This window comes from Tamandua tetradactyla, chromosome 10 (assembly GCF_023851605.1).
Source record: "Tamandua tetradactyla isolate mTamTet1 chromosome 10, mTamTet1.pri, whole genome shotgun sequence".
Classification (NCBI taxonomy): Eukaryota; Metazoa; Chordata; class Mammalia; order Pilosa; family Myrmecophagidae; genus Tamandua; species Tamandua tetradactyla.
Window position 1 is genome coordinate 14,620,401 of NC_135336.1, and position 15,952 is coordinate 14,636,352.

General features: G+C 41.8%; 1 protein-coding gene and 1 pseudogene across 4 annotated transcripts in view; both read right to left on the reverse strand.

Annotated features, from left to right (window-relative positions):
• The window catches only part of TMEM44 (transmembrane protein 44), a 44,414-nt gene extending 42,341 nt beyond the window's left edge, over positions 1–2,073 (reverse strand). The window contains exon 1 of one of the 4 annotated variants that reach the window (XR_013158467.1): positions 1,635–2,070. Coding sequence is in view for 2 of the 4 variants with exons in the window: in XM_077117918.1 (XP_076974033.1) it covers positions 1,635–1,771 (137 nt within the window). In the remaining 2 variants the exon portion in view is untranslated. Of the gene's footprint in view, positions 1–1,634 lie in introns of all 4 variants that reach the window. The other 3 variants (XR_013158468.1, XM_077117918.1, XM_077117917.1) reach the window with 3 other exon arrangements.
• A 12,134-nt stretch (positions 2,074–14,207) lies between these two features.
• Positions 14,208–15,064, reverse strand: LOC143648926 (E3 ubiquitin-protein ligase RNF138 pseudogene; annotated as a pseudogene).
• Positions 15,065–15,952: the final 888 nt, after the last annotated feature.

Sequence of the window (15,952 nt, forward strand, 5' to 3'; positions counted from 1 at the left end):
GAACGTCAACTTTTAATATGCACCCTGTGCTCTAACCAATTCAAGGTCAAGGAGTGAAGACTCTATATTTGAGACTCTCTGAGTTGGACTCATATCAGAAATAACTTACTTCAACCCTCCCATTTGACAGAGGAGAAGACTGAGGCCCAGGAAGGAGAAGACCCTTTGTCTGTGGTTATCAGGTGAATTAACAGCAGGTCTTCTAGCTGTGTGTGTGGACATTTTGCTCTGAACTTTGTTCTTCAACAATTTCCCCACTTCTCAGGGGCCAGTAGTGTCCTGGGCACACACTACTTGGGGAGGGCAGGGGGATGCATTCCCCCAAAGACAGAAGGAGGCTCGGGGAACGCAGAGTGTTCATACCTGAAGCAAAGTGAAAAAGCAGAGGCTCTGCTCTTAGATCGACCAGCTGGGCCTTCTCTGGGGGTACTTAAACTCTCCAAACCTTTGTTTCCAGGTCAGAAAAATGCCTAATAAGGCTGACCTCAGAGGGGGACTGTGAGGATGTAGAGTGCCTCATTAGTTTCCATCCTCTGATCTGGGACAGTTTTAGCTTTACAAGCTGTCCCCTTTTAAAACAGGATCTGGAGTTTTGGTTCTTTCCATTCACTCTCAGGGACCCCAGGCAAGTTAATTAACCTCTCATGACTTCAGGCTTCCTCTTCTGTAAATGGGAGTGATAACGTACTTTACGTTTTGGGGTTGTTGCAGGGATTAGGTGAGCTAATAAATGCCAAGCCCCTGGACAGAAACCTGCTGAGTGCTGTGTTGCTATACCAGTGAAGACCAGGTGGCAGGTTGTGGGAATCTGCATCCATAGCAAATGCCTGAGGGGAATTTCCATTGCATGCTTCGGGTGAGCTGGTCACAGCCTCCCTCAGGGGTGCTAGTCCTTTCTCCTCTGCCAGGGAATACTCAGTGGGCAGGTGGCTCCATCCTGCCCATTGTCTGCGTCCTCTCCCAGCATGGTGCAGGGTGGCTCAAGACCTGGAGGCCACTTTTTACCAGACCTAGCTCCTAGAACCAGGCAATGGTGACTGCCTGGCCAAAATGCTCTGGCTGTGGTCAGAATCAGGTCACCCCAGTTGAGGGGGTCTTGTTAAAACGAAGGCCAGAAATATAGACGGACGTGCCCAGGTCCCAAAGGGTTGGTGGCATATCTGGAGAATAACACTGACATTTAATGAGCATTTACTAAAGGCTTTATCAGTATTGCCTCCTTGAATTCTCCCGTCCATCCTACGCAGTATTATGCCCATTTACATCAGGAAAATGAGGCTCAGAGAGGTGTAATAACTCGGCTTGGTAACGCATGAACACACGGCCAGTCAATGGGGAACGACTTGGCACTAGGACTCAGGCCTCTCGGTTTCCAGTCCCGGGGCCTATCCGATCCACCACCCAGGCTCCTTCTGCTGGCTCCCAGCCCAGCTTCCCCGTGCGTGGAATCCGGAAAGAAGTATCCGAATTCAGTCTACCTTGAAATGCTAGTTTCGATCCCCACATTCCGCCCCTTTTCCTCTAGGATTTCAAGAGGGAGTTGTTGATGGGGGGGGGGGGGGTGCGAGGTGGTAGCGCTCCATTCCGCCCCACTCCCCACCCCCTCGCGCTGCCCGAGTCCCGGTCCCCTTTACAGAGTGTGGGCGGCGATCCAGCAGGAGGAGGCGCAGATCCACAGGCCGAAGGAGATGCAGACGCGGTGGTGGGCGAAGCAGCGGTCCAGGTAGTCCCAGTTCCAGAGCGACGGCGCCGAGCCGGGCGCCTCTCCCATGGCTCTGCTCAGCGAGCTCCACCCCGCGCGCTGCCGGAACCTCCAGGATGGCTGGGACCCGGTGCAGCTCGATGTCCGAGTCCCCGCGGCGGCTCCTGCCGCGCGCACCAACCGCGAGCCAGGGATAGGCGCGCCCACCTCCCGGCTCCCGGGCGCCGGCGACGGCGGCGAAGACTGGAGGGAAAAGTTTCCGGGACCGCGCAGCTCCCCACTCCTCGCGCTATTGTTGGGGGTCGGCCGGGGGGAGGCCGCCCCCCAGTGGCGGGAGCCGGGAGCAGACTCGGCACAAAAGCCGCGGCCCCCGCCCGGGAGACCGCCGAACCGCGGCGCCGCCCGCTCCCCGCAGCCCCACTTCGCGGGCCGCCACCACCCCGCCCCCGCCACCCCCAACACTAAACCGCGGCCAGAGCCCGAGCTGAGGTTGGAGAGGACGAATCCTTGCCGGGTCACTGTCAGGCACTTTGTCCGTTCATCGATTCACCGCATTCACCGAGCCAAACAATACACGTACAGTTCGCGCCCGGCGCGGCGCTTGGGTACTGAGAATCCCGTGGCGAGTGGGGGCCTGGACTGGATCCTTACAGGCTGCCTCCTAGGAAGGGTGAGGCGGCAGGCAGGAAGCAGAGAACATGCTTGCGAGCAGTCGCTCCTGAGTCTTCCTCTCACTTTGTTTTCTGAAGCTGTCAACGGCATTCTCCGCCCCCATCCCGTCGCCAGAGCCGAGCTTCTAGACCTCATCTGCCCGCGGCCCTCTCAGGGCAGGAGCTAGTTATCTCTGGAATCCGTGCCCTCCCATCCAGCCACACTGTCACTCTTCCTTCAGGTACACAGGGCTGTTTTCTTGAAAACAAGCAATTATAATTTTAAAATTTAGTTATGGGTTTTTGAAAGTTTGCTTTATAAAGCAGTATGTGACTATCATTTCACAGCTTTGTTGAGAGAGCCACATAACACATAATTCATCCTTTTAAATGTATAATACAGTGGTTTTTAGTATATTTGCAGAGTTTAGCAACCAACACCGTTACATGATGTTAACACAGTTTCATTCATACCAAAAAGAAGCCGGTACCTATTAGCAGTGACTCCCTCATTCAACTAACACTTCCAGCCCTAGACAACTACTAATCTACTTTTGACATTTTCCTCTACCATTTTGCCTTTTGTATTATATATATCATATCTGATTTTCCTTCTTTCTACACTCTTTTCCATATCTCTCTCTTCTGTCTTTTTGTATCTGACTCTAGTGCTCCCTTTAGTATTTCTTGCAGAGCTGGTCTCTTGGTCACAAATTCTCTCAGTGACTTTTTGTCTATAAATGTTTTAATTTCTCCCTCATTTTTGAAGGATAATTTTGCTGGATATAGGAGTCTTGGTTGGCAGTTTTTCTCTTTTAGTATTTTAAATATATCATCCCACTGTCTTCTAGCTTCCATGGTTTCTGCTGAGAAATCTACACAAAGTCTTATTGGGTTTCCCTTGTATGTAATGGATTGTTTTTCTCTTGCTGCTTTCAAGATCTTCTCTTTCTCTTTGACCTCTGACATTCTAACTAGTAAGTGTCTTGGAGAACGCCTATTTGGGTCTAATCTCTTTGGGGTGCGCTGCACTTCTTGGATCTGTAATTTTAGGTCTTTCATAAGAGTTGGGAAATTTTCAGTGATAATTTCTTCCATTAGTTTTTCTCCTCCTTTTCCCTTCTCTTCTCCTTCTGGGACACCCACAACACGTATATTTGTGCGGTTCATATTGTCCTTGAGTTCCCTGATACCCTGTTCAAATTTTTCCATTCTTTTCCCTATAGTTTCTGTTTCTTTTTGGAATTCAGATGTTCCATCCTCCAATTCACTAATTCTATCTTCTGTCTCTTTAAATCTATCATTGTAGCTATCCATTATTTTTTCTATGTTTGCTACTTTATCCTTCACTTCCATAAGTTCTGCGATTTGTTTTTTCAGTTTTTCTATTTCTTCTTTATGTTCAGCCCATGTCCTCTTCATGTCCTCCCTCAATTTATCGATTTCATTTTTGAAGAGGTTTTCCATTTCTGTTCGTATATTCAGCATTAGTTGTCTCAGCTCTTGTGTCTCATTTGAGCTATTGGTTTGTTCCTTTGACTGAGCCATATTCTCAATCTTTTGAGCGTGGACAGTTATCTTCTGCTGCTGGCGTCTGGGCATTTATTCAGATTTCTCTTGGTGTTGGACCCAGCAAGGTTGTAATATTTTTCTGTGAAATCTCTGGGATCTGTTTTTCTTATCTTGCCCAGTATGTGGCGCACGTGGCACACATTTGTCTCAAGTGTTTGGAATGGGTCTCCCCCCAGTCACCGATCTCCGTGGCCTGGGGATTTCGGATCCAATTCTCTCCGTTGGTTCAGGGGCCGCGCGTGGTGGGGGCGTCGGCTGCCGCGGCTTGAGGGGACCCTGTGGCTGGTTGCAGGCCTCAGCAGGCCTGGGGGATTCCCCACCGGACCAGGAAGCCTCCCGTGGGGGGGGGGCTACTGCTGCTTGGATAGCCCTCCTATCCGAGACCCATATCCGCGGACTCGAAGCAGAGACTCGAAGCCGCCCGCAAAAGAGGGGTGCCACCTGCCTCGGCTTGGGAAACTTGCTTCTCCAATACTCTCAGCCGGCCCGGAAAGGAGGGAGGGAGTAGCTCGGACCACCGCAGCTGCCGCTGATCGGGAAATCACGCGCCGCTCGGGGGTCTCACCGCAGCCAAGTCTCGCAGTCAGTCTAGCCAGCCCAGACTTTGGATAGCCCTCTGATCTGAGATTCGTAGCCGCGGACTCAAAGCCGAGACTCGAAGCCGCCCGCAGAAGAAGGGCGCCGCCTGCCTCGGCTTGGGAAACTTGCTTCTCCGATACTCTCAGCCGGCCCGGGAAGGAGGGAGGGATTAGCTCGGACCGCCGCAGCTGCGGCTGCTCGGCAAATCACACGCTGCTCGGGGGTCTCGCTGCAGCCAAGAGTCGCAGTCAGACTTGCCAGCCCAGACTTTGTATAGCCCTCTGATGCGAGACTCGTAGTCGCGGACTCGAAGCCGAGACTCGAAGCCGCCCGCAAAAGTGTGGCGCCGGCCGCCTTGGCTGGGAAGCTTGTCTCTCCACGTCCCTCAGCCAGCCCGGGAAGGAGGGAGGGATTAGCTCGGACCGCCGCAGCTGCGGCTGCTCGGGAAATCGCCCGCCGCTCGGGGATCTCACTCACCGCAGCCGAGTTTCGCAGTCAGACTAACCAGCCCAGACTGGGTTACGCTGTGTGTCCATTCCCTGCTGTAGCCCCGGGAGCTGTTCTGTACTGTTTCTGTTCACCTATTAGTTGATTTGGAGTCGGAGGAACTAAGACGCATGTACCTTACTAAGACGCCATCTTGGATCCTACTTTTGACATTTTGTTTATGCATTCCTCAGTTGCTGGACATTTGGATTTTGTTCTAGTTTGCTAGCTGCCAGAATCCAATATACCAGAAATGGAATGGCTTTTAAATAGGGGAATTTAATCAGATGCTAGTTTACAGTTCCAAGGCCAAGAAAATGTCCCAATTAAAACAAGTCTATAGAAATGTCCAATCTAAGGCATCCAGGGACAGATACCTTGGTTCAAGAAGGCTAATGAAGTTCAGGGTTTCTCTTAGTGAGAAGGCACACGGAGAACACAGTCACAGTTTCTCTCTCATCTAGAAAGGCACATGGTGAACACGGTGTCATCTGCTAGCTTCTTCTCCTGGCTTCCTGTTTCATGAAGCTCCCTGGGAGGCATTTCCCTTCTTCATCTCCAAAGGTCACTGGCTGGTGGACTCTCTGCTTCTTGTGGCTATGTCGTTCTGCTCTGCTCTCTCTGAAATCTCTCTCTCCAAAATGTTTCCTCTTTTATAGGACTTCAGAAACTAATCAAGACCCACTCAAATGGGTGGAGACATGTTATCCCCTAATCCAGTTTAACAACCATTCTTAACTAAATCACATCATCCAGGGAGATGATCTCATTACAGTTTCAAACACACAACACTGAATAGAGATTATTCTACCTTTATGAAATGGGATTTATATTAAAACATGGCTTTTCTTAGGGGGCATACTTCCTTTCAAACCAGCACAGATATGTTTCCACTTTGGGGTTATTATGAATAATACTGCTATGATCATATGTGCACAAGTTTTTGTGTGGACAAATGTTTTCACTTTGTTTGGGTATAAACTTAGCAGTGGGATTGCTGGGTCATATGGTAGCTCTGTTTAACCTGTTAAGAAACTATCAAATTGTTTCCAAAGTAGCTTCTCTATGTAAAGTGGAGCACTTTGTTCACTTTTATAAATCATGATCACTCAGGAAAAATGAAACATAGTGCTAGGAGCTAGGAATACACTGTTGAGAAAAAAAGATATGGTCCCTGCCTTCAAGAAACTTATAGTCCAGTAAAAGAGACATAGACAAGCAATAAAACAAAAAGACAGAATTAAAATGTTTTAAAACAAAAGGCACCAAAATTAAAAGAATAAAATGGTTAAGATGCAGTGATATTAAAAAAAAATACATATAACCCAAGTTTCTCCAGGCCACAGTCTATAAATAACAGGGACCCACAACACCTTTCTAGCTGAGCCACATCCTGCACCCCTGAAGAAACCCTAGTCTGAAATCCCTGCATTCTGGTTCTTTGAGGGCTCTGGTGTTTGTCACCTCTGCCTTTATCTGCCATATAAACCGACCTGTGATTTCCTAGCTCCTGGGTTGGGTTCCTCTGCTGACATTGTCTGCCAGTTGATCCCCAAAGATAATCTATTCCAACAGTTTCCTTGCTAAAGTGGGGAACTCCATTCAGTCTTGCATCATGTGCTGTCCAGGCCCTAAGGCAGGACTGCCCTCTGCTCTCAGTTTTGTGGAGAACAGAAGACACCGCTGTTTTAATTCATTCTTTTTTGTGGCTTTCCTCTCCATCATACTCAGTGGTAGCATTGGAGACTGGGCCTAATTCAAAATTGTTTCCTACACCTCCACCCACACTGTATCAAGTTCACACATCTCTACTGGTTTTTTTTCCCTTAAGACTTAGCGCTTAACCTTTTTTGTTGCTTCTTCAAAAATCTGAAAAAGAACTCATCTGAAAAATATGACATGCAAACATATCCTCCACTCCCACCCCATCCCCACAATTTCTCATCTTTTTTTAATCTTTAATTTTTATTTGTTTTATTGAGAAATATTCACACACATACAGTGTATCCATAGTATACAACCCAAGGCTCACAATATCATCACATAGCTGTGTATTCATCACCATGATCATTTTTAGAACATTTACATCACTCTAGAAAGAGATAAAAAAAAAGCTCACACATTCCATACCCATTACCCCTTCTTCTCACTGACCACTAGTATTTCAATCTACCCATTTTTTTTACCTTTATTCCCCCCTATTATTTATATATTTTTATCCTTATTTATTACTCATCTGTCCATACCCTAGATAAAAGGAGCATCAGACACAAAGTTCTTACAATTACACGAACATATTGTAACAGCCTACTGGAGACTTGATTCTTGAAGATGATTGTATAAAAATATAACTTATACAATGTGACTGTGTGATTGTGGGGAAAAAAAAAACAGAAAACGAATCAAGGCTTACTGGAACACAGTTCAACAGTTTCAGGTACTTTCCTCTAGCCACTCCAATACACTATAAACTGAAAAGGCAATATCTGTATAATGTATATGAATAACATCCAAGATAACCTCTTGACTCTGTCTGAAATCTCTCAGCTGGTGAAACTTTTATTTTGTCTCATTTTTCTCTTCCCCTTTTGGTCAAGAAGTCTTTCTCAATTCCTTGGTGCCAGGTCCCAGCTCATTCTGGGAGACCTGTCCCATGCTGCCTGGGAGATTTACTCCCCTAGGAATCATGTCCCATGTAGCAGGAAAGGCAGTGAATTCACCTGCTGAGTTCACTTAGAGAGAGGGGTGCATCAGAGCAAAAAGAGTTCTCTGGAGGTGACCCTTAGGCAAAATTAAAAGTAGGTTTAAGAAATAAAAACCTAATGTTGAGGAATTATAACTCACACCAAACTGTGAAATCTGTTCTACAACTATTTGTTGTGATGTACTTTGAAATGTATTGCTTTTAGGTATATATGTTATTTAAAGAGGAGTATAACAGAGAAGATAGGATTTAACAAATGAGTATGACTGCTGAATCAATATGTTGACATTTCTGTCAGTCTCCAGCGTCTTGGAGGCACTAGAAGGAAAAACCTGAAATTGTGGAATTGGAACCCATACCAAACTAGGAAATCGGTTCCATAACTACTTGTTAAAATGTAAGTTGAAATTTATTGCTTTTTTGTATATATTTCACATTTAAAAAAAGATAGGTTTAGCTTCTTCTTTGCAGGAATAAGGTTCATAGGAGCGAGTCCCAAGACTGATGATGACACTTGATCTTGGGGCTCGATTGCTTGTCCCACTGCTTGCAAGAATGTCAGGAATTCCCCAGATGGGGAAGTTTAATATTTCCTCCTTTCCTCCAGACCCCCAAAGGGACTTTGCAAATGCTTCTTTATTCACTGCCCAAATTACTCTGGGATATTTCGTGTCATTACTGTAACCTGTACAAAACAACAAGATCTCATGCCCTATTCAGGATTCCATGTAATTATGGTATTCAAATAAACTGACTACACAAATTGAATTAAATAATTTAATTTAATTATTTAATTACCCCAAAATATAAATTTTGCACCAAGTACACATCTTTCCCTTTGGTCTCACACAGAAGTTGAAGTTTTAAAATATGGACCATATCATCCTTTACCCTGTATTCTGATTTACTTTAGTCCTATCCAGATCAGCTTCATTCATATCTCCAGTCGAAGTCTGACTGCTTTTTCAACCTTTTTAACAGGTGTTGCATTGGATAATACTGAATTTCTTCACTTCAGTGACCTAACTCTGAGTCTCACATGTCGTATAAATACCCAAAGTTTCAGGGAACGACTAGGTTATACACAAAAAGCTCAGTATCTCAGAATTTAGAGCTAACAGTTACAACTCCTGAATGTATGTGACTGCTGTAAGAGCTTACAATCTAGGACCCTTTGCAATAAGCCCCAACCTGATAACCCATGCTCTCGACTTCAGTTCTCCTAGTTTGTATTCTATAGTTAGTCCATACGAATGAGGCATGATATATTTGTCTTTTTCTTTCTGACATTTCATTCAACATACTGTCCTTAAGGTTCATACGCCTAGTTGCATGCCTCACAACGTTCCACCTTCTATGCCTCAGTAATTGCACCCTTAGGCCACCTCCGTCCATTGCGATTCACACCAATGTGCAAATGTCAATTCTGGTTTCCACTCTCAGTTCCTCCAGATACAAACCTAGCAATGGGGTTACAAGATCATGTGGCTACCCCACCCCTAGCCTCCTGTGGAACCACCACACTGCCCTCCGGAGGGGTGCACCTCTCAGCTTCCCTACCGACAGAGAATAGGTACATCTCTTTCTCCACATTTTCTCTAGCATTTGTTTCTCTCTGTTTATTTTTTAAGAGTTTTATTCATACATCATACAATCCAACCTAGGTAAACAGACATGACTTCACCACCATAATCTATATGAAGACATTTACTTTTCTTCCGCAAAGAATTCATAGCCCTCTCCCACGTCCCCACCAGTTGACATTTAGTTTTGGCACAATGCCTTTGTTACAATCAGTGGAAGCATAATACAATGTTACTGTTGACTACAGACCCTAGCTTGCATTGATTGTGTTTTTCCTACATACTATCCCATTTTCAACACCTTGCATTGTTGACATTCATTTGTTTTCTCTCATGCAAAAATGTTTTCATATTTGTATATTTAATTGCCATCATTATCCACGCTAGGCATTCCTAACTTATATAGTCTGTCTTTATCCTCTATCTTTCCTTCTGGTGTTATACATACCCCAGTCCTTTTCCCTCAACCATACTCACGTTCAGTTTCATTCACTGTGCTTATATCATTGTGCTACCATCAGATAGCATAGTGTTATCCATCTCTGCATTTTTACAATCAGTTGCACATTCTGTATTCCTTCTGCACCAAATGTCCAATCTCTATCCCCTTTCTATCTCCAGATAACCTATGGTCTTAACTTTGACTCTCAAAGTCACTAATTAATGTTAGTTCATATTAGTGAGACCACACAGTATTTGTCCTTTTGTTTCTGGCTAATTTCACTCAACATAACGTTCTCAAGGTTCATTCATTGTTACATGCTTCATAACTTTATTCTGTCTTACAGCTGCATAATATTCCATCATACATATATACCGTAGCTTGTTTAGCCACTCCTTTTGGATGGCCATTTCGGCTATTTCCTTCTCTTGGCAATTGTAAATAATGCTGCTATGAACATCGGTGTGCAAATATCTGTTTGTTTCCTTGCCTTCAGTTCCTGTGAATATATACCTAGCAATGAAATTGCTGAATCATATGGCAGTTCTATACTTAGCTTCCCGAGGAACCACCAAACTGCCTTCTAGAGAGGTTGCACCATTTCACATTCCCACCAACAGTAGATAAGAGTGCCTCTTTCTCCATATCCTCTCCATCATCTGTCGTTTTCTGTTTTTTTTTTGTTGTTGTTGTCGTTGTTGTTTTTTGTTAATGTCCATTCTAGTGAGTGTGAGATAATATCTCATTGTGGTTTTGATTTGCATTTCCCTAATAGCCAGTGAAGTTGAGCATCTTTTAATGTACCTCTTAGCCATTTGTATTTCCTTTTCTGAGAAATATCTGTTTGTGTCTTTTGCCCATTTTTAAATTGGGTTGTCTGCTGTTGAATTGTAGAATCTCTTTATATATTCTGGATATCAAATCCTTATCTGATATGTAGTTTCCAAATATTGTCTCCCATTGCATAGGCTGCTTTTTTATTTTTCTGACAAAGTTCTTTGTTGCACAAAAGTGTTTAATTTTGAAGAGATCCCATTTATCTATTTTTTTCATTGCTCGTGCTTTGGGTGTAAGGTCTAGGAAACAACCTCTTATCATAAGAGTTATAAAAGATTTCCCTACATTTACTTCTAAAGGTTTTATGGTCCTAACTCTAATGTTTAGGTCATTGATCCATGTTGCATTCATTTTTGTATGGGTTATGAGATATGGATCCTCTTTCATTCTTTTGCATATGGATATCCAGTTCTCCAAACACCATTTATTGAAGAGGCTGTCTTTTTAACAAATGGTGCTAGAACAATTAAATATCCATACATGAAAACTAAACTTAGATCTATATTTCGCACTATATATAAAAATTAACTCAAAATGAGCCATTGACATAAATATAAAACTTAAAGTATAAATCTTCTAGAAGAAAATATAAGCAAAAATCTTTGTGACTTGAATTAGGCAAAGATTTTTTTTAGAAATGGTGCCAGAGGCATGATAAAAGTTAATTGATTAATCAGACTTTCTCAAAATTGAGAACATTTATTCGTCTGAAGACACTGTTCAGAAAATGCAAAAACAAGCCACAGTCTTATGGACTTGAGATTCTCTTGGGGGTGACTCTTGGACTTAATTTTAAGTAGGCTCAGCCTATCCTTTGTGGGGCTAAGTTTCATATGAGCAAACCCCAAGACTGGGGGCTCAGCCTATTGCTTTTTTTTTTTTCTTTTTAAGTTTTATGTTTAGTCAATTACAGTTCCACAATTTTAGATTTTTACTTCTAGCTGCTCTAAGATACTGGGGACTAAAAGAAATATCAGTTTACTGATTCAGCAATCATAGTCATTTGTTAAACCCTACCTTCTCTGTATAACTCCACCATCATCTTTGATCTTTCTATCCCACTCTTTAGGGGTATTTGGGCTATGGCCATTCTAACTTTTTCATGTTGGAAGGGATTGTCAGTATTATGGGGTAGGGAGATGGAACTAGCTCATGTTCTGGAGAGGCTGGGCCCTCTAAGTTTCAAGACTTTTCTGGTCCAGGGACCCATCTGGAGGTTGTAGGTCTCTGGAAAGTTACCTTAGTGCATGGAACCTTTGTAGAATCTTATACATTACCCTAGGTGTTATTTAGGACTGGCTGGAAAGGGTTTGGTTGGGATTTGGCAAGTTATGATAGGCAGCAATGTCTATCTGAAGCTTGTATAAGAGTGACCTTCAGAGTAGCCTCTCAGCTCTATTTGAACTCTCTTCACCCACGGATACTTTATTAGTTACACTTCTTTCCCCCATTTTGGTTAGGATGGAATTGTTAATCCCACGGTGCCAGGGCCTGACTCATCACTGGGAGTCATCTCCCACACCGCCAGGGAAACTTTCACCTCTGGATGTCAGGTACCGTGTAGCAGGGAGGTCAGTGGTTTCACTTACAGAGTTGGGCTTAGAGAGTAGGGGACATACTTTTAAAAATACAACCTCTAGGTAATTTCTAGCAGAGGAATTCATTGATCAAAATGCTTTTTCTTTTCAAAAATTAACATTTTTATTAAATCAAGTTTAAAATGTTCATTGTAGAAAAGTCAACAAGGGTTTCAACAAAACCAAAACACATCTTTTTATACCAAATATGTATATATTAGCAGCAACCTGCTTCTGAGAGTTTACTTTATCTTCTTTGTAGTTTAAAGCATAAACAACATAAATTAGTACGGAATGTCGGTGAATCCACTCTTCATCCTTCACTCTAAGACCTGTGCCTACTAGTACAAGATACTTTGAGTCTTATGAATGGTATTAAGAACTAACCCAGCTTTAACAGTAAAGTGCAGTGAAACAGAATGGCTGGTTGAATCGAACTACTTCATAGTCCCACATTATCTTTGTAAATAACAATGAGCTCCATATAAATAGGTATTGTGTGTATGCTTCATGTTAACGCAATTTTGAAGGTTAGTAATAGCAGTCCAACTAGAACACCTTGCATTTGACTATTTTTCTAAAAATCTTGTGATTCACAAAATTTTAATTAAATCAGACAAACACTTCAATGTGTCTTGCTTGTCCATTCAAAAAATTCTTTATTATATAACCTGACAAACTGCATGCAAATATATGTGTATACATACATACATACACATGTGTATGTATACATATACGTTTTTAACTTTGAATGAATTTCTAAACTGAGAAATGGAGCCAAACCTCTCACGTCAATATATACAGAATATAATATCATCAATTGAAAATATGTAATAAATATTTCATCTAAGCTAATCAGAAATACTGGCTATTGAAAAATTCTGAGGCCAAAGAGCCGTCACCCAGCTTACTGTTTTGGACTTACATATTAGCCAAATGAACAAGACTGAAATTACCAAGTGCCCACCAAAGAAATAAATTTTTCTCTTGATATTTCCCACTAACACCAAAAAGAAAAGATTTTTACAAGGAGCTTTCATTTTTGAAGAATTAAATTTATCAAAGAAATCTCAGTTTTTAAAAATGTTAAAGTTATATAATTCAAATTTCTTAAAGCTGAATTCTTAGGTAGGGTTTAACAAACGAATATGATTGCTGAATCATTATGTATTGATATTTCTTTTAGTCTTCAGTGTCTTGGAGCAGCAATAAGTAAAAACCTAAAATTGTGGAATTAGAACCCTTACCAAACCCTGAAATCTGTTTTACAACTAATTGTTGTGGTGTGCTTTGAAATTTGTTGCTTTTTTGTATATATATTATTTTCATAAAAAGGAAAAGTCGATTGTGATGATAAATGCACAGCTATATGATGATACTGTGAACCACTGATTATGCACTTTGGATCATTACATGGTATGTGACTATATATCAATAAAATTGCATTAAATAAAAAAAGCTGAATTGTTTAGCTAGAATCAATTTTATAAAAAGTTTACTTTGGATTGTTCCATTTAATACTTAAAATTTCTATTCTTCAACTCTGATAACTGGCTCAGATTTGTTAGGTTTATATCAATCACATTTTTCAGAATTTGTTAAAGGTGTACAGTAAAGTGAATGCGTGAAACTGTACCAAATTTCAAAACCAAAGTAATAATGAAAAATTCAAGAATATGTAACATAAAAGAAGATAAAAGTACAACAGGGATTTCCTTTTCACCATTACATTGGTGAAATTTAATCCTTTTAAAAATACTTTTAAAGCTAATGTCATAGCTTTCATTTTTTAATTTTATCAAGAATGAAGTTGTTAGATGGCCTGCATTTATTTTTCAAATAAAAAATGAAAAGACTGGGTGGGCCATGGTGGCTCAAAAGGTAGAGTTCTCGCCTGCCATGCTGGAGACCCGGGTTCGATACCTAATGCATGTCCATGTAAAAAAAACACAAAACCTAAAAGACTGAATTACTTTTATTAATATACACATCAAGTTATTGAAATGATGACTTTATGTTAGTTCTTCCCTTATAGATGGCACTTGTAAGTACAAAGATGTAGAGATCCATAGACTTCAGATGTTTTCTTGGAAAGATTTTTCAACAACAGTCTGATATTGGGTTTCCTTATCTAGCTGAAGGTTCACATATTTTCATAATCAAACTGATTGATTATGAAACACAAATAGGACACATCAGAGGAACTATCTGAAATAGGTGATTGGTGTTACAGTGATCCAGTAAACACTACCTGGTAAAGTTTGTTTCTTGACCCAAGGGACACTAAATGGTGGGATGCCCAGGATTTGTATTCTCTTGGTAAGTTTCTGTGTTATCAGATGTGGACGTTTCACTCCTATTACTGTTCCCTACTGAATCTTGAGATTTGAAAATTTGGAATGATAGAAGAAACGCCATATTTATCTTGATATTTCTTATAAGATTTGTAATGATGCTTCATGACGGTAGAATATAATCAGTTTTACACAACACTGCAGCTACCAGAAAACTTCATGATATCTATTTTTTTTTTTTGAGGAAAAAGCATCAGCCTTTATTCAGTACAAAGAACAAAAACGTCTCTATTAAATCTCAAATTTTCATTGTTGTATACTGTTCAGAGGACTTTACAGAAATACCCTCATTAATTTTATTCAGTATGTGTCATCATTCTGGAAAAGAATGAGTTGAAATTGATCTTTGCACTTTTTGTGATAAAGGCTCGTCATGATATTTTTAAGGTCTAAGGGTCATTCAGGACATACTCTTTCTCTTTTAGTCACATTTCCAAGACAGAGGGGGACAATGTATTCCGCTTTCACTCATTGCAGTCAGGAAACATTTTCTACAGAAAACGTGCTGACAGGCCGCGGTCCATTGTTTTGAGCATCTGACAGACTGGGCAGTGAAAATCATCTTCGGTGTACGACATCATGGCAGGGGTTGAGGGATCAGGACGATGGCGGCACAGCAGTTACAGTGGCGGTGATGGCCTGGGACCCGACTCCCTGTGTGAACCCGGAGTGGAGGAAACCAAATTTTTTTTTTTTTAAACAACAAGCATAGAAACATTCTTTTTTTTTTTTTTTTTACTAATTAACGGAAAAAAAGAAATTAACCCAACATTTAGAAATCATACCATTCTGCATATGCAACCAGTAATTCTTAACATCATCACATAGATGCATGATCATCGCATAGAAACATTCTTGACATGGTTATAATCAATGGCTCACAATATCATCACACAGTTGTGTATTCATCACCATGATCATTTTTTTTTGAACATTTGCATCTTTCCAGCAAAAGAAAGAAAAAAGAAAAGAGAAAAAACTCACACGTGCTATATCCCTTACTCCTTCCTCTCACTGACCACTAGTCAAATATGTTTTTAAAATACATGAACAGAGAAAACTTTCAAACAGCTGAGAGAAGTCTGAAATAAAAGATAGTCTTCCTTCTCAGCCCCAAAGTAAGCTACTACTACTATTATCTTTCAGGAAAAATAAGTGTATGTGTCTACCAGTATATGTATTTCTCTTCACTGATCAGAAGACCTTCAGTCCCCACCACTTCCAGTATCCACTTGGTGGCCAGTATTGTCTTTGTGAAACGCAAATCTGATCTTATCATTTTCTTGCTTTAACTCTTTACTTCCATCTCCAGCCCCACCCCAGACTCCTCAGCAAGGCCCAACAAGCCCCTTACTAGCTGGCCTCTGCTTATTTCCCCTCCCCATCCCCCAGTCTCTTCTGCTTTATCCCAGTGGGCGGTTTTGAGAACAGCTGCCAGTCCCACTGTGGGTCACTGGTTGAGAACA